This window comes from Ceratotherium simum, chromosome 17 (assembly GCF_057802395.1).
Source record: "Ceratotherium simum simum isolate JZ-2026a chromosome 17, ASM5780239v1, whole genome shotgun sequence".
NCBI classification, from domain to species: domain Eukaryota; kingdom Metazoa; phylum Chordata; class Mammalia; order Perissodactyla; family Rhinocerotidae; genus Ceratotherium; species Ceratotherium simum.
Genome location: NC_141916.1, coordinates 39287235 through 39307615, shown reverse-complemented (window position 1 = coordinate 39307615; position 20381 = coordinate 39287235). Strand labels below are relative to the sequence as shown.

Sequence of the window (20381 nt, the reverse complement as noted above, 5' to 3'; positions counted from 1 at the left end):
AAGGACAAAGTTTTCTTGGACTATTGGTGTGCTCCTGATAAGAGATCATGAAAGGTTTTTCTTTACTTTTAAAGTAGTCTGCCTAGAGACAAAGATTCTACATTTTATCAAAATAATTTCCTGTGTTTCATGTTGTCTTTAGCAGATCTTTGATTACTTAAGAGAACTGAGTCTTCCCTATTAAAAGAGCTAAGGTGTTTTTTTTTTTAACAACTATTTAACTTTCTGTATTTGCCTGCAAAGTCTTTAATTTTCACTTAGGTTAAATGGATAACTAAGTATTGTTTCTGAGTGACCTATGATCCTATTTGACCGACAGTTTTAAAACCTTTTGATATTTTTGACAAACTTCCCCAAAATCAAATTCTAAATAAAGTCTTTTTGATCTTGAAATAATTTGGGGATCTTCCAGAGGGCCTCTGGAACATCTCAAAAGGTTTGTTCTCTCTCCTTATAAAAAGAGAATATTAAACTAATTAGTTTTATTTGCTATGTTAAATTATATGGGAAGCATGGTCAAATAAGAAGTAATACTAAGCCTTCTTTATATTGTATTTGTAAGGTATATGTTATAAGTGTTTCAGAAATTGTGTGAAATTCCTGGAAATGTGATATTTTCTGGTATAATGTTATCAGTCATAATTCCAGTTATCTTAAAATGTTGTATGTCACAGAAATAACCAAATTTCCTTGTCAATTCCATTACAATGGACTCTCATCAGATCTTTAACCATGAACATTTTTAAGTTTTTTGTCATTTACAGACAGTTATTGTTTTACTCTGATGTTTTTGCAAAAGTGAGACTCAAGGAAAGGAATCTCCCAAGAACTCTTGATTACTGACATTGTTGCCAAATTACAAGGTGTTGAAACCTGGGTGCATATTTCACAACTAAAGAAGGCTCCACCTGAGATCTGGTCCTGTGCAAACCCTGGAGACCTCAAAACCAAATTGACCTGGTAGAAAAGTAGCTGACATCGAGATAGACTCCTTCCTCTCAAGATGTCAGATCAAGAACGTTTCTTTCCATTTTTTCCTTCCCTCTCCAACCACCCTTTTCCTAATTCTTACACTATGAAGGTCTTTAGGATACTTCTGTCCACCGTTTGCCTTGCTCTGGCCTGGAAAGATAATGCCCATCGTTCACATATCTCAGGCCGTTGCAAAGGTGGGTAATCCAACCTCCAAATGACTATTGGATTTGCCATGATGCTGGTGACCCTATAATTCTTCCCATGACAAAATTCTCCCTAATTTCCAATGCCTCAGTTTCTCTGGAACAAACTCACACCCCTCTGTATTGTGCCAGGCTCCCTAACCCTGGGGGTCCATTTCCCTGTCTCTAGTTAACAACCCCAAACCTTGGCGATGTTGCGTCCAGGCTCTGCACAAAGAAAGGGACACAAGGCAAGGGTAACCAAAATAAACTGCCTGTGTGGTCTACAGACCGTTAAATTTTACTGGCCTCATGGCTGTCACCTTTCCAGCCCTGAGCCACAGACTCAAACGAGAATTACCAGGAGGCATTCATGATTCAAAATTAGCTCCCTTCGGCAGATTCCTACTTCCCTAGCTAGGAATAAGTACAAACGAGGCTATGATCAGGAATTTCTCCTTAACTCTTGAAAGTATTACGGAATCCACTGCTAAGGCAATAGCTACACAGCAAAAATCCTTAGACTCTCTGGCGAAAGTTGTTCTTGATAATAGGATAGCCCTTGATTGTCTCTTAGCTGAACAAAGAGGTGTATGTGCTGGGGCCAACACCTGGATTGCTGCACCTGGATTAACACTTCTAAGGAAGTTGAAACTCAGCTACATAAGATTACTAAATAAGCCACTTGGCTTAAGACAGTGACTCCTTCAAAGGAGTCTTTCTTTGATTTATTTGATTTTGATTGGTTTGGGTCTTGGGGACCATGTCTCCAAGGTGCACTCCAGACATCGAGAATTATCCTGCTTATAACAGTCACAGTAGTCTCCCTGGCACTGTATTCTCTCAAAAGTTTTAAAAACATGTTTGCAGCCACTAACCACAAACCACGAAGACAAGAGCATCAGAAAAGAAAAGAAGAGAATGACCAACTTAAAAAATGTGAACCTGAAGTCATGACCTGCGAATATCACAGAGATTCAGCAAAAAACATCATGATCTGTGAATATCACACAGAGGATCAATGAAAACTGCAAGAACTCTAGAGCGGTAGCTGGGAGTGGCACTAATGCCTTAAATGTTAACCACACCTCTTGGTTAACCTGAGAGTCTGATCAAGAGGGGGAATTGTTAAAAAAAGAGACAATAGGCCCAAAATGGAGTCACTTGTGCTAAGCTCACATCACTACACTGAGACTTAACACCTAACTTAATTACAGTTTCAACCTTTCCCAGGAGTGGAATCTTAAACCAGTCAATCTGGAATTACCTAGTCAGCACCTGTGAGGTAATCTGCCAGATAGACCCCTGCTGTCCACCAAATGAAGGTGACCTTGCCTGAAACAATCCACCTTTTGTCCTGCCCCCTTTCTACCTATAAAAGTCTTTCATTTTATACAACTCTTTGGAGCTCCTTTCTATTTGCTAGGTGAGACGCTGCCCGATTCATGAACTGTTGAATAAAGCTAATAAGATCTTTAAAATTCACTCAGTTGAATTCTGTTTTTTAACAATACCAAAATATTAGCAATTTTTGTCTCTAGGTGATTAAACATCAGTCACTTTTACAAATGAAAATAGTACTGCTTTCATCATTTAAATGCCAACTTTGAGGGCTGGCCCGGTGCCGTAGCAATCGAGTTCGTGTGCTCAGCTTCAGCAGCCCGGGGTTCGCCAGTTCAGATCGTGGGCGCAGACCTACTTACCGCTCATCCAGCCATGCTGAGGGGGTGTCCCACATACAGCAACTAGAAGGATGTACAACTATGACATACAACTATCTACTGGGGCTTTGGGGAGAAAAAAGGAAAAAAGGAGGAAGACTGGCAATAGATGTTGGCTCAGGGCCAATCTTCCTCAAAAAATAAATAAATAAAAATAAATAAATAAATGCCAACTTTGAGAAAGTAGAACTCTAATGTGGCTTTTTCCCATGTTCAGTGTTTACCAAATATATACAAAGAAACAACAACAAAAAAATCTCACACACAAATTTCAATATCTCTTTTAAGGATCCTTTTGAAGAAAGTAATTTGTTCCAATATGGTAACTTTTTAAGAAAAACTCACGGTAAATAATTTTTTTTTTCCAAAATGAAAATCATAAAGTTATTTTATCACAAGTTTGGAAGTTAAAAATTATTTAATTAGGGGGCCGGCCTGGTGGCATAGCAGTTAGGTTCGCACACTCCACTTCAGCGGCCCGGGGGGTTCACAGGTTCAGATCCCGGGTGTGGACCTACAGACCATGCTGTGGTCACATCCCATACAAAGTAGAGGAACATGGGCATGGATGTTAGCCCAGGGCCAATCTTCCTCAGCAAAAAAGAGGAGGATTGGCAGCAGATGTTAGCTCAGGGCTAATCTTCCTCAAAAAGAAAAAAAATTGTTTAATTATATGAGAAAACGTCAAAGATACAACATTGAGTGAATAGAGGACATAAAAGTAAATATACAAAATACACACAATTTAGTAATATGAATATATGCAAACAAATATGCACAAAAACAATCCACTGTTCACAATGAGTATTTCTGAGGAATGGGATTATGAATGGTTTTTTTTCTCTTTTTTACTACATTTTAAGTTTTTCTACAGTAAGTATCTATTACTTCCAAAGTCAGATAAATAACAAACACATAAATTTTTTAAATAAGCATGGGCGCCATAAAATCATGTATATATTTGTTGTATCAATAATTGAAACAAGCACTTTGTTCACAAAAAGCCCCTTCTCATTACCCTCACTTGGAAATCTCTGGTAGTGTACTCGGTTACTTAAGCCCTGAATAATGGAGAATGCGTAGCTCTGAATTCATTTCAGCTTTCTCCTGGCACCTAATTAAAGGAGTGACACAGCTCCTATGGTCTTGGCTGCTTTCCCCTCACACAATGCCATAGCTAGAAGACAGTCCAACAGAAGGGAAGAAAATCAATCGCTCCAAAACTCAGCATAATTACCTGAAACAGACAAACCGCAACCCTTGGAACACCACATTACTCAATTCCTTACTGAGTTAACTAACGACACTAGACTAGACTGTAAATTTTATAAAATCAGGAACCATGTCTCACTTTCATCACTGTACCCTAGCATCTAACTGGCACGTAATAGGCATTTAGTAACTATGGATGGATGAATGAATGAATAGGTGATTTATGGCTGGGCAGGGCTCTGTGCCTTAAAATTTTGCTGGCCATTTTATAGTGTCCTTATACTAACACTATGGAAGAAAAAGGTGTGTCATAAGGTCACATTTCATTGTCATATATTCCGTTACCGAAGGTACAAGTGATAGGCATAGGATGTGTCCCGAGAAACAGCTTTTCTCGTCATTATGTCTTAATAATTAGCAATTATTCAGCACCTAATCCTCTCAAGGTAAGTTCTGCCACCCACAGCTAAGGCTTGGGAAAGCCAAGCAAATTTTTCAAGGTGAAAAGTTAATAAATGACAGAACCAGGATCAAAATCTGATTCTCTGGGGCCCAAAGTCCAGACTCTTTCTAGGTGGGAACAAGCATCCTGTCATCTCACCAACCAGGTGAGGATGGCTATGGATTCTACACTAATTATCTCAATTATCATCATAAACCTATGCAGTAGGTTAGTATATTATACCATTTTTCAGATGACAAAACAAAGGAACAGAGAGGCTGAGAAGCTTGCTCAAGGTCACACAGCTCCCAATAGAGCCAAAATAGAATGAAAAGCTACAAAGTATTGTATTTTACTAGAAATCTATCAACTCCGTCATAAGGAATTGCATTAATGGTACATAGCCAACGTTACTTCCAAGATGATTCATAACTTTGTCAAAAGACAAAACTGGCCATACTCTACACTGACATATACCATTATTCAATTGATCCAACTAGCTTCCTAAACACTCCTCTCCAAAATGAAAACTAACAGGCTCCAAAGTTGCAAAAAACCATCCCTTTTTGCAAGGCAGAGGACAAAAGTACAAAGGTATCTAAATATTTAAAAGTTATAATCAAATCAACAAACTGATAAAAAATATGTTCCATCCTCCTATCCTTTTCCCTGGACAAATACACCTGTACAACAACCTGAAATGCCACATTCAAATTTAGGCTTCTCAAACTCCAGGAGGTTTGGCACTAGAACATGGTGACACAGAGAGAGCCCCCGCCATGTGCACATGTGAACCCCACAGTCCCACATCCAAGTCCCTTCCACAGCTTCTCCCTCCCGCAAGGAGCTGTTCCTTGGCCATCCCTTGGGCCTAGGAGTGCACACAGCAGTGGGGCAAGCCACCCTCAGGATGAGAGATGGGGGAACGCCCCACACAAGCAGGCAGGCTGTGGAAGCGGGCTTGGGTCATTCGGGCAGGGAACTGCAGCTTCTACAAAGGCCTCATTGATGCCTTGCCCCATTGAGAAGGGGTAAGACCAGAGTGAGGCCCCCCTAAAACATAGGACATAGAGCATGGGCTCCTCTTATCAGGGTCTAAGGGGGGCACTGATGAGAACCTGAGCCAGCTCTCACACCAGCTTTCGACAGAGACAGCTGCTTATAGTAAATTTCCTAAAACACATCCCCTCGCCCTACCCTTCCCTAACCAAGAGCTGGCCATCTATCAAAGCACAATTCATTCACTCCTCTTCCAGTAGTCAAAGCATTTATAGGCTAGTTTCCAAATTTAGCTTTTAATTACATAATATCTTCTGGGTTTTTTAAATCCTGTAGACTGGGTTGGTTTTGTTTCTCTAAAGCAGTGGTTCTCAATCAGGGGGCAATTTTGCCCCCCCAGGAGACATTTTGCTAAGTCTGGAGACATATCTGCTTGTTTCATTTAGTGGACAGAGACCATGGATGTTGCTCAACATTCTACAATGTACAGGACAGCCCTCCATAACAAAGACTTATCTGGCCCAGAATGTTAGTAGTGCTGAGACCAGGAAACTCTGCTCTAGAGTAAGAACTCTTTGAGATAGAGAGGATGCCATTTACTCCTCTGATCCCCACACGGCCAAGCAGAGCGCTGGACTTCATTAAATATTTGTTTACTGATTGACTGAAAGATGTGATCCCACATCTTTCCATCTTTTTTTGTTTTTTTAGAGAGAAACCTGTTTTGGGGGGGGTTTTTTTGCAGAGAAGGATTCGCCCTGAGCTAACATCTGTTGCCAATCTTCCTGTTTTTTGTTTTTTTTTCTTCTCCCCAAAGCCCAAGTGCTTGGTTGTATATCCTAGTTGTAAGTCCTTCTAGTTCTTCTATGTGAGCTGCTGCCACAGCATGGCAACTGACAGACGGGTGGTGTGGTTCCACAACCAGGAAACAAACCCAGGCCACTGAGGCAGAGAGTGTGGAACTTTAACCACTAGATCGTCAGGGCTGGCCCCGCACATCTTTCTAAAATGTTCATTCACACAGTAACTCAACAAAAATTAGTGTCCCAGGCACTGTGCTCAGCTCTGGGAATGCAAATATGAATAAGTCAGCAGAACAGGCAGACAAATAAACTTGCACTTCTAATATAGCATGAAAAACGCACCTGTCACTACCAAATATTTGTATATTTATCTCTTTATTATGTCTCCCCTCATTAGCCTATAAATCTCAAGAAAGTAAGAATTTTGTTAAGTTCACTGTTACAGTTCCAGCATCTTCTGTGGTAATAGTGGTAGACATATAGTAGCAGATATTTTACATAAATGAAAGAAATGCAATAATATGCACAAGGTATAAAAAAAATCAGAGAGAGGAGGAAGGAAGGAGTAAGGAGTAAGCGAAGCTGCCTCGAGGAGAGTTAACACGGATTAAGCACTAATTGTACGCCGGAAACAGTTCTAAGCATTTTCAACACATTATCTATTCTAACGCTCACAACAATCCTACAAGAAATCACATTTTACAGATGAGGAAATGGACAATGAAGGCTGACTTGCTGAAGAACACAGAAAATGGTGGAATCAGGATTTGAGCACAGCTAACTTTGGAACCTTTGCTCTTAACCACTATACACACTGTCCAGGAATGAGTAAGAATTGGCCAGGTAAAGCGTGGGAGATGTGGCCTTGAAGGAAATCATTCCAGGCAGAGGGAATGCATAAGCAAAACCAACACAGCCTGACTTATTTCAGGAACTATAACTCTTACCAATATTACTAGAGCATAAGGAGGAACACTGATAAAAGGTAATGCTGGAGAAGTAATCATGGCCAGATTATAAGAGATATATACAGCAATACTTCATTTATCCAAGACTATCAGGAAAAGAGCATAAGGCTTAAAATCAAATACTCCTGGGTTAGAAAGCCAACCCTATCATTTTGTTAATGGATCTCTCTGAGCCTCCATTTCTTCATCTGTAAAATGAAGAACATACAAGTCTCTACTTGATAAAGTTGCTATGAGGACAAAAGGTAACATATATAATAAGCACTAAGAGCCCGGCCTGGTACATTTTATGTGTCCAATAAATGTTAATGATTTATTTTGCTATTGTGGTTATTACTAATGAAGTTTTTTCACGTGTCAATCCGTAACATAATTGAAGCTGATTTTCTCAAGCACCAAAACTCATTAAACCATCTTTTTCCTAAACTACTTTTTTGTGTGTGTGAGGAAGATCAGCCCTGAGCTAACATCCAATGCCAATCTTCCCCTTTTTGCTGAAGAAGATTGGCCCTGAGCTAACATCCGTGCCCATCTTCCTCTACTTTATATGGGACGGCGCCACAGCATGGCCCGATAAGCGGTGCATCAGTGCACGCCTGGGATCCGAACCTGCGAACCCCGGGCCCTCGAAGCAGAGCGCTCGCACTTGATCGCTGCACCACGGGGTCTGCCCCCTCCTAAACTACTTTTAAAGTGAATTCCATATATCTCCAATTTAACAAACATAAAACTTACACCCCACATATACAGACAGCTGCACCTACATCTCATCCCTGTCACCCGCAGTGCCCTTCCGTGGCCACCAGGACAGCTGTGGAAATACCTGAAGCTTCTGGTATCCACAGATTCAAAAATAGGGATAGAAAAGAAGCCATATTAAGCTAGAACTGCTTAGAGTAGTGTTCCGTTCAGAATTTGGGAAAAGAAAGATGAACACACCTGCTTAGAGTAATGGTTACCACCCAGTGAGTAGACAGGATTTTCAAAGTACTTTGGCCAAACACAAACTCTATCCTCAAATTCACCAGTAATAGTGATGTGCCATCTCTGCTGACAGCTGACACACAGCCAGTGGCCGTGGATACCTGGTGTTTGTTCATTTCTCACGAGCCACACCTTAAGCCCATGCACAGACTGTGACCTGGCTTCCACCTACCTCCCAATCCGCCTTTCTACTATGTTCTCCATGGGAGGCTTTTTAATTTTCCATACAGGAAGGACACCAGGCATCTTCCACATCTCTTTGCCTTGGCCTTTGCTGTTCTCTCTGCCTGGAACATGCCCTCACCTCTTACTATTACCCCATCTCACCATCCTTCAAGGCTAAGTATAAACACCATCTCTCTGGTTTCCCTCCTTCTCGCAGAATTAAATGCCATGTTCTGTGAACTTCCCAAGCACTTCGTTTGCGTTTCTACTGCTATAAGGACCACATGTTAAACAGAGGTATGTGGCGAGCATCCTTGTAGGTGCTTTCTGTATGCTATCATGTACTTTTCACTACCAACTTGCAAGAAATTTTTCCAAACCCCATTTTACAAATGAGGAAACTGAAGGTCTGGGAGTTGAACTGACCAATGACCACACGACTAGAAATGGATACCACCAGAACTGCAACCATATTCTGACAGCTCCCCAATCCACGCATTTTTCACTCTGCTCTGTTTCACTATGCCTCTCTTTGATGGCCCAATTTCCAACTGGTTAATTATATACATATACGCCTGTCCCATGGGATTACAGCAAATCTCTTGATGTCAGGGACTAGGCCATGTTCACCTTTATAAATGTGGATAATAATGTATCCACTTATACAAGGTTCTTAGGAGAATTAAATGAGACAATACATTTAAAGCACTTAGCAGAATGCCAGGCAGATAATAAGTACCTCATAATTTGTTGGTTTTGTTATTTTTGTTGTTGTTACCATGTCAGGTGCCAAGAATAAAGCCTTGCACATAAATTCTGAGCTGAAGTTTATTTCTGAGAAGCAAATTAAATAGGTAAAGACCTGATGAAACGGACAAATGCCATTCCGGTTTGGCATTTCCCCACACTACTTGACTACTCAAACAGAAGCAGCAAGCGTTGCACAGAAACTTTCTTAAGTTTCTATGACAGGGTTAGTTGCCTTTCTATCGCCAGGTGGTTGTTAGGAAAACTTTCTATTTAGTTCAGAACTGTTGCAGCTTTGTTACTTTCTTGCTGCCCTCTCCTATGCAATTTGTCAAGGTTCCCCTCTGAGAAGTCAGTACTTAAGTTCTGAGCCAGGAGAAGAAGAAAATCACAAAAGTAAATGGAAACGCAGAGGACAAAATGTAATCTGAAATTCTGGTGCTTATAAACATAGTGAAACACTTTCTTTTGTTTTCATAGCCTTTAACAGCACTTGGTCAATCGCCCTGTAGTAGGAGGTAAGCTGTCTCAGAGGAAGCAATCTGTCCATCCTGTTCACTGCTATCCCCAGGGCCTAACTCATATCTGGTACATAGTAGTCACTCACTAAATAGTGGTGGATTGACTGACGGCAATTATTGGTATGTATGTATATATGAATATACATCTATAGTTATGCATATACATGACATCACTCCATGGTTTATGAATAAAGGCACATATATCCCCACACATAAGTGCATACTGTATATTCATGTATATATATTTGTATTTGTGCAGAAGATATTTCAGACTGGAAAATACAGATACCTGTTTGCCAAAGTTGTGTCTTCTTAACATAATAAAGGCCTCTGGCTGACCTGTCAAATGTCACCAAACATATATGACTACCCATAAACTAACAATCCAGATGTTAAAAAACAATGGATTTTATTAAACATGCTGAGTAAAAATTTTTTTTGACTTAACAAACCACGATACTTTTACTATCTTTTAAAACTCCTCATCCCTGTTTACTAACTGAAGTATACAGAGGTAGGGGGGCATGCCACAAGATAGGGACCAGTAATGTTTCTCCGCAAATTTAGCAGGTGAAATGTTCCAAATTCTTATGGTCTGGCCAGATGTTCTTATCCAAGTTGTAATATATACAGAAAACTGTAATTTATAACAATTATAACATCATTGACTAAGTAAACATGCCAGACACTTGGCATCAGTTTTTTTATTTAAATCTTATACCAACCCTGCAAGGTAGATACTATTATCCTCGTTTATAAACAAGAAAACTCAGACTCAAAGAGAGAGCGTAACTTGCCAAAGATACTCTGCTGTTTATCTAGTCATGGCACAGCCAGTCTAAAAATCCAGGATTCTACTCTGAAGTCCAAACTCTTTTCAATAAGCATGGTGCCTCTTACACGGTTTTATAGGGACTAACTTTAAGGAATAGGTGTTTAGGCGGTTTTTACAGTGTATGGATTTTAATAAGTAATTCTCCACACACAGAGACTAGACCAAATGACAGCGAAACACACTGAAGATTACTCCAGGCTACAGACAGCAAGGGGCAAATGTGTCTCAGAAACGATCAGCCTGTCTTTCCCAGAATATGAAGCGTTTTCCACTTGATTATGTCCTCCAAAAGAAATCTATTCTCTAACACAGCTTCATTATTCCTCCTTACACAAAAAAATGGACTCTTTCATTGCAAACCAATGGGAAGTTCTTCACTCATTTCCTTATATCACTTGAAATGAAAGTACCTTCTGTCTTTAGAGAAAAGAATTGCTGGATGCTATGCCTTTTGGGTGCATTTGAGTCCAACAATCAAGACCGTGAAGGTGAGAGAAAATTAGCCCTTCTACACGTTTAAGGAGAGCGGGTTTACTTTTTAACTTAATGATAGCAGAATTCTAAAAAAGAGAGAGAAGGCAAGTCTTCCCTCCCAGTTTAGAGAATTCAGCTGCCTTCCCCTGAAAGAAATGGCTATTATCTTTGACCTTCTTTCCAGGAGCAGGCCTGAGATGGAGAGGAAAACCATATGTTTTAAAAGTTTTTAAAAATTTATAGATGTTTCTGAACATTTGTAACTAACGGGAGCGAAAAATGTTTAAGCTGGCTCTCACCCGCCCATATACTGCCTAGAAAGATCCTATGCAGAGCAAAGGAAAGCACTCCCCACCCAGACCACTTCAGTCACAGGAAGGACCCACTGCAGCATCTTCAGCCCTAGGGACTGAAGGCGAAAGGGACATCAATGGAAGCACTGGTGTGTCCCCTGAACACGCCCAGGGAAGCTGAGAGGAAGGGGAGCTCTCCTTTCCCTCCAATCTACATACAACACCTGCTGCCAAGAACTTATATTTAGACACTTAAACTGAAATTCACAGAAAGGAGGGGAAACCACAACCTCTAAGTAATCCTCAGGGTTCTGATATCCAACCTGGTTTTAGTTTTTTGTTTGTTTTCTGATTTCAAGTCCCTACCTAAAGCACATCTCCCACCCTTCAGAAGGCATCCACAATCTAAGAAAAGAAAAAGAGCTGGGAGCTTGAGAGCTTGATGTGATGAAAATTCCAGCTCTGACACCTCAAAGGTACATGACCTTGGGGAAGTAACTCATCCTTCCGAAGACAGTCCGTGGTTGGAAAGATGGGGATAATATCTGTTATGAGACTCAAAGTTGTTGAGATTTCAACATAAAATCACACAGTAGCCAGATCTTAGTAGGGCATCAGTAAGTGTCCTATGTTTGTTACGGGCATACTACACAAAGCAACCGGATCCTGGCTGCGTGTCCATGTTTTCACTGCCCAAGATATGCCCATCACTCCCCTCATTAGTGATTTATGTTACCAGCCATTCGCCTAACCTCAGGAAGAGGCCTCGGACCTGCTTCTAGTTCTCTATAGCTTCAAATGTCTGCAGAGCCCAAGACAAATTCTCATTAAGTGCAAGGGACAAAGTTAGCCTGGGTTCTCCTTCCCACTGGTTATCGGCAAATCGTTGACTACAACTCAAGCTTGGACAGAAATGCCTACAGGCTTTACATGGGCAAAGCAGGTGTCTGCACATCTCTTGGGGAAAGCGGGTGAGGAAGGGCCCCTGACTAGTCTCCAGGTAGGGAATGGAAAAGAAAGGGAGTAGGACAAGAAAGACTGGATGAAAGGGATGCCTCTGCGAGGCGGTCCTCGCCGGTGCCCCTGTCCTCGACGCAGTGGGAGGAAAGGACAGGAGCGGGAAGGAGCCGCGAGGGCAGGAGTACCTGAAGACTCTGGCTGCCGTCTGGTTCCTCCTCCACGCCGTGCCCTGTTGCAGCACCCCCTGCACGATCTCCTTCTCGTTGGGCAGCCGGTAGACGGGGAAGATGTAGAGCCAACAGAGGACCACGACGCAGAGGGCACTGGCTCCCACCGGCAGCCGGGTCCGCGGGAACTTCCACGCCAGTACTGCCATGGCCCCTCTGGACGTGTGGCGCCGGGCCCGCCCGCAGGGGCTCATTGCAGCCCCGGGGTCCCGGGGGCGAGGGCCAGAGCCTCAGCACAACGCTCGGCGAAGTAGCAGCGGAAAGTCCCCCCACCGCCGGCCCCCCATGCACACACACCTTTCGATTTCTTGTTTGCACCCGCACGCACACTTCTTCGGCCCCCACGGCCCCAAAGGTCAGAGCAAGGATTTTTTTTTTAATGCAACTTTTTCAAGGATTTCTTTCTAGGGGAAGTGGCCGGGGGGGCAAGTCACGAGCTATGGCCATGGTCGCTTCCCCTGCAGAAGGCGGGCGCTGGGGTCTCCGAGAGTGCAGAGAGCGGCGGTGGCGAGTCGCTCCCTCCAGTTCTGCAGCATCACGGTCGCCCTCGGCCTGGGTCCGGGGAGATGCTCGGCTCCCTCCTGGACATTTGGTCGGCGGCGTCCCCCTCTGAGAGATGCTCCTGCGCCCTTCGCCGCCTCTCCCCGCCTCGCGCGCCGCTGCGCCGCCAGGCACCCCCCAGACGCGCTCTCCGCGCCGCGCCAAGTCCTTGGAAATTTCCACGGCGGCCCGGGACCGCTATCCTGCCCCGGGCTTCTCCGTCTCGCTTGCCAAGACCCTCGCTCCCCACTCCTCCCGGAGAAGAAAAGAACTCGCTCTCATCAGTTAATTCAGCGGCGCGCCGCAGCCTTCCGCTGCGTCCCGGACTTCGCAGACACACGCCCGGGGATTGGTGGAAATCAAGGTCTCCCCTCCCTCCCCCACCCGCAAAATTGCCTCCTTCGACCGGTTCAGAGCGGCGACGCTCGCTTGGAGCGCGCGCCCCTCTCTCCCGCCCTTGTTCTTTGGAGAGAGAGGCAAACAATAAAAAATACCTAACCCTCCCCCCCAAATATATATATATATATATATATATAAAAATCCCTGAGTGTGGCGGAGGCAGGCTGATAACCTGACCCCTGGACACCCAGCCGGCGTGCCGGGACTGTCACCTTGCCGCTGTCACCCTCTTCTGTAACTGGTTGGTTATTAACGCGCAGCGAGGCGCGAGGAGGCCGGCGGAGATTTACTCCTCGCTGGGCCCCCTCCCCATTACCCGGTCCCGGAGCTGCGGCTCCTGCCGACACCCGTGCGCGCGCGCGTGCACACACAGACACACACTCCGACGCTCACGGGCCCGCGCGCGCGCGCACGAGGCGGTGCGTGCACACCGGGGTCCTCCGCCTCGCCTCCGCCCTGCAGGGAGAGGCGCTACTGCATCCAGATGTGCCGGCAGCTGGTGCCCCAGCACGCTGACTTCGGGACGTGACAATGCTTTGGAGGAGCGTTCGCCTCCCCCGCCTTTTAGAGTAAAAGGCCGTTTGTTCTTAGACGTCTTTCTAGCTCCGCGGACTAGCTGATCGCACCCCCGACCTTGAAAAAGCTCCACCCGGCTAGACCCGCGGAGCCGAGGGACCCGCTGTTAGCCATTCATGCTTGCCTTGGCGGCAGACGCACAGCTCGGGTACCTCCTAGCGGTTGCCTATTCCGTTTGCTTCAGCATCTCGTCAAGCATAAAGTGTGCAAGGACAAAGAAGAAACCCGGCAGCCTGCTAACCGGGTCGGCTTAGTCATCACGAAACAAAAAGCTAAGGCCGTGGCTGCATTTGCTCAGCGGTCCAGGCTGCAGCACCCAGAGCAACCTACCCTGACTGCTCCATGGCCTGGTGTCTTTCCCGAGCATCTTTCCCCATTGAAAAGTAGAACTTGAGAAGTTGATAGAAAGTTGTTTAAAAAAAGCGACCACCGTGGTCTCATTCTTCCCACACTACTGTGCTCTCTTAGGAGAATGACCCGCTGCCCTCCACTGGCATGCATGCCTCAGAATCTCCCCTACTTAGGTAAATCAGTAGAGACGGGAAATCGTGAAACCCGAAGTTACATCTTTGCCCAGTGGAGCCTAATAAAGATTCTTTGAAATGAAGATCGTCCGAAGTCCTGCAAAGTAACCAACCCGCCGTCTTCTGTTCTGGAAAGGGGGGAGGAGGGAGGCAACGTTTCCCATAGTTGCCCCAGCTGTGGATAAATCATTTGCCACCTTTGTTCTTATAATTTAATTAAAACACAAACCATGCCAATTTCTCTTTCCTTTCTCAAATCCAAGGGATACTTGTGGAGTAAATAACAAATAAATAAGCCAACAACCAAAAATAAGACATATTGCAGTTAAGAAGGGACTGTGTAAATGTTTCCACATTTAACATCATAAAAATGCAGCAAAGTTATGCCTTAAATCGAGAGACTTCTGTGATGCAACGTGCTGTTTTTCCTTCTTCTAAAAACTAAGATTTTCTTACCCTTGTTGACTCTTGCGGACCCTACAATCTAGCCTCTTTTCCTGCTTTCCCTTATCATGAACTCGGAATCTAGTCAGGCCATTGCCCTCCCCCTTCCAAGTCACACAGGCATGATTTTGGTCTCTGTGTTTTGGAGTCTCTGTTGTTCTTCCACGGGATGTCCGTTTTCTCCCTCCATACAAATCCAATGCGTCATTCAAGACCAACCCATGTGGCTGGGAATTTCTCCCTCATGTGTTCCCAGACCACCTAAAACACAGGCTTCTTGGGGTAGGAACTCAAATGTTTGTGGTTTCTGTTCCCATTCCTACTCTGAATGTCTGTAGGATTTGCTGGCTCCAAAAGATGGTTAAACACTCAGACGTGTTGTTTTGTGTTGCCAGCATTTTTCATATGTAACTCTATCTCAGCGACTGGGCAGTAGGAGTATTTGGTCTCATATATCATATGACAAGCCTGTGCTTTTGACCCAAATGAGGACTCCACATGACATGCCTACATGTCTGGGGGGAGAGCAGAAAAAATATTTTATATTTTCTTCATATTCCTCCAGGTACCAACTCAGGCTTGAGCACATACTTACTCAACAAATAATTGTTGCTTGATTGTTTGCTTGATAAATTTGAGGGCCTCAAATTTGTTCCGGCTATTGCTAAGGCAGCACTGTTTAAGGAGTGCTGTTTAATGTTTTAAATGAAATGGTTTACCTAATATTTATGTCTCTGGTTTATATGACTTCTGGTAGACAGGTTAGGTATTGTTTTATAATTCTGCATCTGAGTACACAAGCAGGGTTTGCTCAGGGACTAAACAACTTTTAAAACTCTACAAATGTTTATTTATGGAACCAATAAACATGATTGCAAAGCTACCTTATCCCATAAGTAAACTTGATGGGCAGCTCTTTTGTGACATCAGAGTTGTAGTGAAAGCCTGTATCAGATCCTCTAACTGAAAAGTTGAGAGAGATCAAGATGCGGAAAGATGATCAGAGTGAAAGGGACACATGCAATTGACAAGCTAGCTTGGATGCTAATGGGTGCGAAGACAAACGATAATAGTCTCATAGAAGTCTGTCATTAAAAGATTAAATAGAATTGTCAATGATTTGAGATAAAAAGTTTCAAACATATCATCCTGTCTTCAGTCTCCTGTCAAGTTCTTTTTGTCAGATCGGCTTGGAATGAGAGACAAAAGCATAAAAACATGCCTTTTTTTTTACAATCAGTTACAACACCAAAGCCAATAGGGTTGTAGAATGAGAAAGGCTATGAATATAGTTTCTCTGAATAAATGCATTTGCTTATCTCCACTTCCTCCTGCGAACCCCACTAAAAAGATAGTAAAGGAATTAAAGGAGGCACAAACTCAAAAGAACAGGAGAAAGGAAGGGATACAAAAGCAGACAAATGGTGTCGAAAAGCTCACAAGCAGATAAGCAGTTGAACAGTGATAACTGATTTATCAGAATGGAGAAAGCTCTGGGCCCTCGAGTGATTGTGTGTGTGTGTGTGTGTGTGTTGGCACAGGATGGGGGAGTATAGACAGAAGCCAACAAGAATCAAGCTAATTTGCACTACAGACCTTTTGAAAGGCTCAGGAAGTAGAGGTACCTGGTACCTACGGAGGTGGAGGTGATGGATAAAAGAAAATAAGAGATTTGTTTGAAAGTCTTTAAAAGGAGTAATGAAGCTTCTAGATCTCATTGAGAGATTGACCAGCGCAAAGGAGAAGAGCTACAGATTCTTATATGCGCAGGAGGTCTCCAATCAAACAGCCATATCCCTGCCTATCACCCTGTGGTGAAGCCCACAAGTAGATTAGCTGTACTCACACAGAACTGCTAGCCTCTTTGGTAGGCCTCATTCTTAAATGAGAGTGGAGAGTCAAGGGTCTCCAGACATTTGAAGAGTCTCCAACATGATAGCAGAGACAAAACAAGCAAACAAAAGAACCACACACACAAAAATCAACCCGCAGGGCCGGCCTGCTGGTGTGGTGGTTGAGTTCACACTCTCCGCTTTGGGGGCCTGGGGTTCACGGGTTCGAATCTCCGGCACGGACCTACGCACCACTTATCAAGCCATGCTGTGGCAGGCGTCTCACATAAAATAGAGGAAGATGGGCACAGATGTTAGCCCAGGGCCAATCTTCCTCAGCAAAAAGTGGAGGATTGGCAACAGATGTTAGCTGAGGGCTAATCTTCCTCACCAAAAAAAAATCAACCCAGAGAGGAAAAGAATAATGCAGAAAACATAAGAAATCTTCAATAAAAACTATAATTAATATTTTCACAGGGATAAAAGACAATCCATGAAGCAAGAACCAAAGGAACATTCAGATGACAAAAAATAAAGTTCTTTAAAATTAAAAATATGGTATACACGCACACAATTCATAGAGGAGTTGAAATACAAAGTTGAAGAAGTATCCCAGAAAGCAGGCCAAAAAGGTAAAAGAGTATAAAAAATATTAATAATAAATTATAGACTCAAATGAAAAATAAACATCAAAATAATTGGAGTCCAAGAGGATAAAAAACAGAATGGAGACAATTTTCAAAGATATACAAAAAAAAAAAAAAAAAATCCTAAAATTAGAGTCTATTAAAGACTCAACATAATGAATAAAAAAGACCAATAACAAGGTATATAACAAAGAAATTTTAGAAAACAAGGAAGGGAAAATCATGAAAGATTTAAAAAGAAACACAAAGGATTTGAAATAATGGCATTAGGCTTATCAAAAACAGTATTGGAAACTACAAAAAATAGTATTAGGCCGTCAAAATTCTTAGGGAAAATTTTTTTCAACCTGGAATTCTATGTCCAGCCAAAATATGGCTCAAACATGAAGGTGGAATAAAGACATTTTCAAATGCAAAGTCTTAAAAACTTTATTCCCATGCACTCTTTCCTGGGAAGATACTGGAGATACTCCACTAAAACAAGAGCTGGACCAAGAAAGGAGCTAGGGATCCAGAAATCCAGGGCTCTCATGCAGGAGAGAGACAAAGGGAATTCCTAGGGAGACAGCTGTGCCTCGGATCCAAAGAGCAATCAATAACTTCTGGTTTCAGCTCAGAAGTAGCTTGGAAGTTGGAACTTCCATCCTTCCATGAAAGCTGAGCAAGTTGAAAATCAACAACTTTTTTTGTACCCAACAAAGAACTGAGATCACAACACACACCACCACCCCACAATCTGAAGAAATAGGCAAATCCAGAGTCAGAGCTAGATCGCTTTTTCTGGAGCAGAAGATGCCATACACTGTTAGGAAAAGTTCAATGGCAATTTGGAATTGGTAAAAATGGAAATGCTGGAAGCTGAATGTGGACTAGCACGAGAGTGAGCAACGCCCAGGAGTCATAGTCAGGTGGGCCACCACACTTTTGTGTTTTACCTCCAGAAATCCCACCAGGTTCTCAGGATGAAAAGCTGAAAAGGATCCTCTCAGGGCTTTGCAAAGAGTAGAGGAAGAGTAACCGTTGTGAAATGTGCCCAGAGGATTCTCCGTAACAAAGTCCTACTCTCTAGGGAAAAAGGTCTTATCCTAGTCTTATTCCTTCTCGAGGAAGGGCATTTCTCGCACTTCAGTCCCCAGTAGCCTTCCTGTCTCACCTAAGATGGGAAAATAAAACTATGAAATGCCTGTGAAGTCCACAGCCCAGGGACACAGGCCTACTAAAAGACTGAAATTTAATCATGAGCTCATAGAACACTTCCCCTCTCCCAAACCTTAGCGCCATACTAATGGGGCTCCAATACAGGCATACCTCACTTCATTGTGCTTTCTTTTTACTGTGCTTCGCGGATATTATATTTTTTGCAAATTGAAGGTGTGTGGCAACTCTGCTTCGAGCAAGTCTATCGGTGCTGTTTTACCAACAACACTTGCTCACTTCATGTCTGTGTCACATTTTGGTAATTCTCATAATATTTCAAACTTTTTCATTGTTATTGTATTTGTTACGGTGATCTGTGATCAGTGATCTTTAATGTTACTATAGTAATTGTTGTAGGGCATCATAACTGTGCTATACAAGGTGACGAACTTAATCCATTAATGTTGAGTGTGTTCCGACTGCTCCACCAACCAGCCATTTCCCCATCTCTCTCCCTCTCCTTGGGCCTCCCCATTCCTGGAGGCACAACAATATTGAGATTAGGTCAATTAATAACCCTACAGTGGCCTCTAAGTGTTCAAGTGAAAGGAAGAGTCGTATGTCTCACACTCTAAATCAAAAGCTAGAAATGATTAAGCTTAATGAGGAAGGCATGTCAAAAACCAAGACAGGCTAGGGGCTAGCCTGGTGGCGTAGTGGTTAAGTTCGTATACTCTGCTTTGGTGGCCCAGGGTTCACAGGTTCAGATCCCAGGCATGGACGCACGCAAAGCTCATCAAGCCAGGCTGTGGCAGTGTCTCATATACAGAAGTAGAGAAAGATGGGCACAGATGTTAGCTCAGGGCTAATCTTCCTCAGCAAAAAAGAGGAAGATTAGCAACAGATGGTAGCTCAGGGCCAATCTTCCTCACCAAAAAAACCCGCAAAAAACAAAAACAGGCTGAAAGCTAGGCTTTTTGCACCAATTAGCCAAGTTATGAATGCAAAGGAAAAGTTCTTGAAGGAAATTAAAAGTGCTACTCTAGTAAACACACAAATGATAAGAAAGCGAAACAGCCTTATTGCTGATGTGGAGAAAGTTTTAGTGGTCTATATAGAAGATCAAACCAGCCACAACATTTCCTTAAGCCAAAGCCTAATCCAGAGCAAGGCCTTAACTCTCTGCAGTTCTATGAAGGCTGAGAGAGGTGACAAAGCTGCAGAAGAAAAGTTTGAAGCTAACAGAGGTCGGTTCATGAGGCTTAAGGAAAGAAGCTGTTTCCATAACATGAAAGTGCAAGATGAAGCAGCAAGTGCTGATGTAGAAGCTGCAGCAAGTTATCCAGAAGCTCCAGCTCAGATAATCAGTGAAGGTGGCTACACTAATCAAGACTTTCAGTGTAGATAAAACAGCCTTATATTGGAAGAAGATGCTATCTAGGACTTTCATAGAGAGGAGAAGTCAATGCCTGGCTTCAAAGCTTCAAAGGACAGGCTGACCCTCTTGTTAGGGGCTGATGCAGCTGGTGACTTTAAGTAGAAGCCAGTGCTTATTTACCATTCCAAAAAATCCCAGGGCCCTGAAGAATTATGCTAAATCTACTCCGCCTGTGCTCTGTAAGTGGAACAACAAAGCCTGGATGACAGCACATCTGTTTCAACATGGTTTACTGAATATTTTAAGTCCACTGTTGAGACCCACTGCTCAGAAAAAAAGATTCCTTTCAAAATATTACTGGTCATTGACAACGCACCTGGTCACCCAAGAGCTGTG

General features: G+C 43.1%; 1 protein-coding gene across 1 annotated transcript in view; it reads right to left on the bottom strand.

The window, feature by feature from the left end:
• ST8SIA1 (ST8 alpha-N-acetyl-neuraminide alpha-2,8-sialyltransferase 1) overlaps positions 1–13352 on the bottom strand; it is a 156020-nt gene extending 142668 nt beyond the window's left edge. The window contains exon 1 of the mRNA XM_004435446.3: positions 12467–13352. Coding sequence (XP_004435503.1) covers positions 12467–12702 — 236 coding nt within the window. The 5' untranslated portion in view covers positions 12703–13352. The remainder of the gene's footprint in view (positions 1–12466) is intronic.
• Between the last annotated feature and the right edge of the window lie 7029 nt (positions 13353–20381).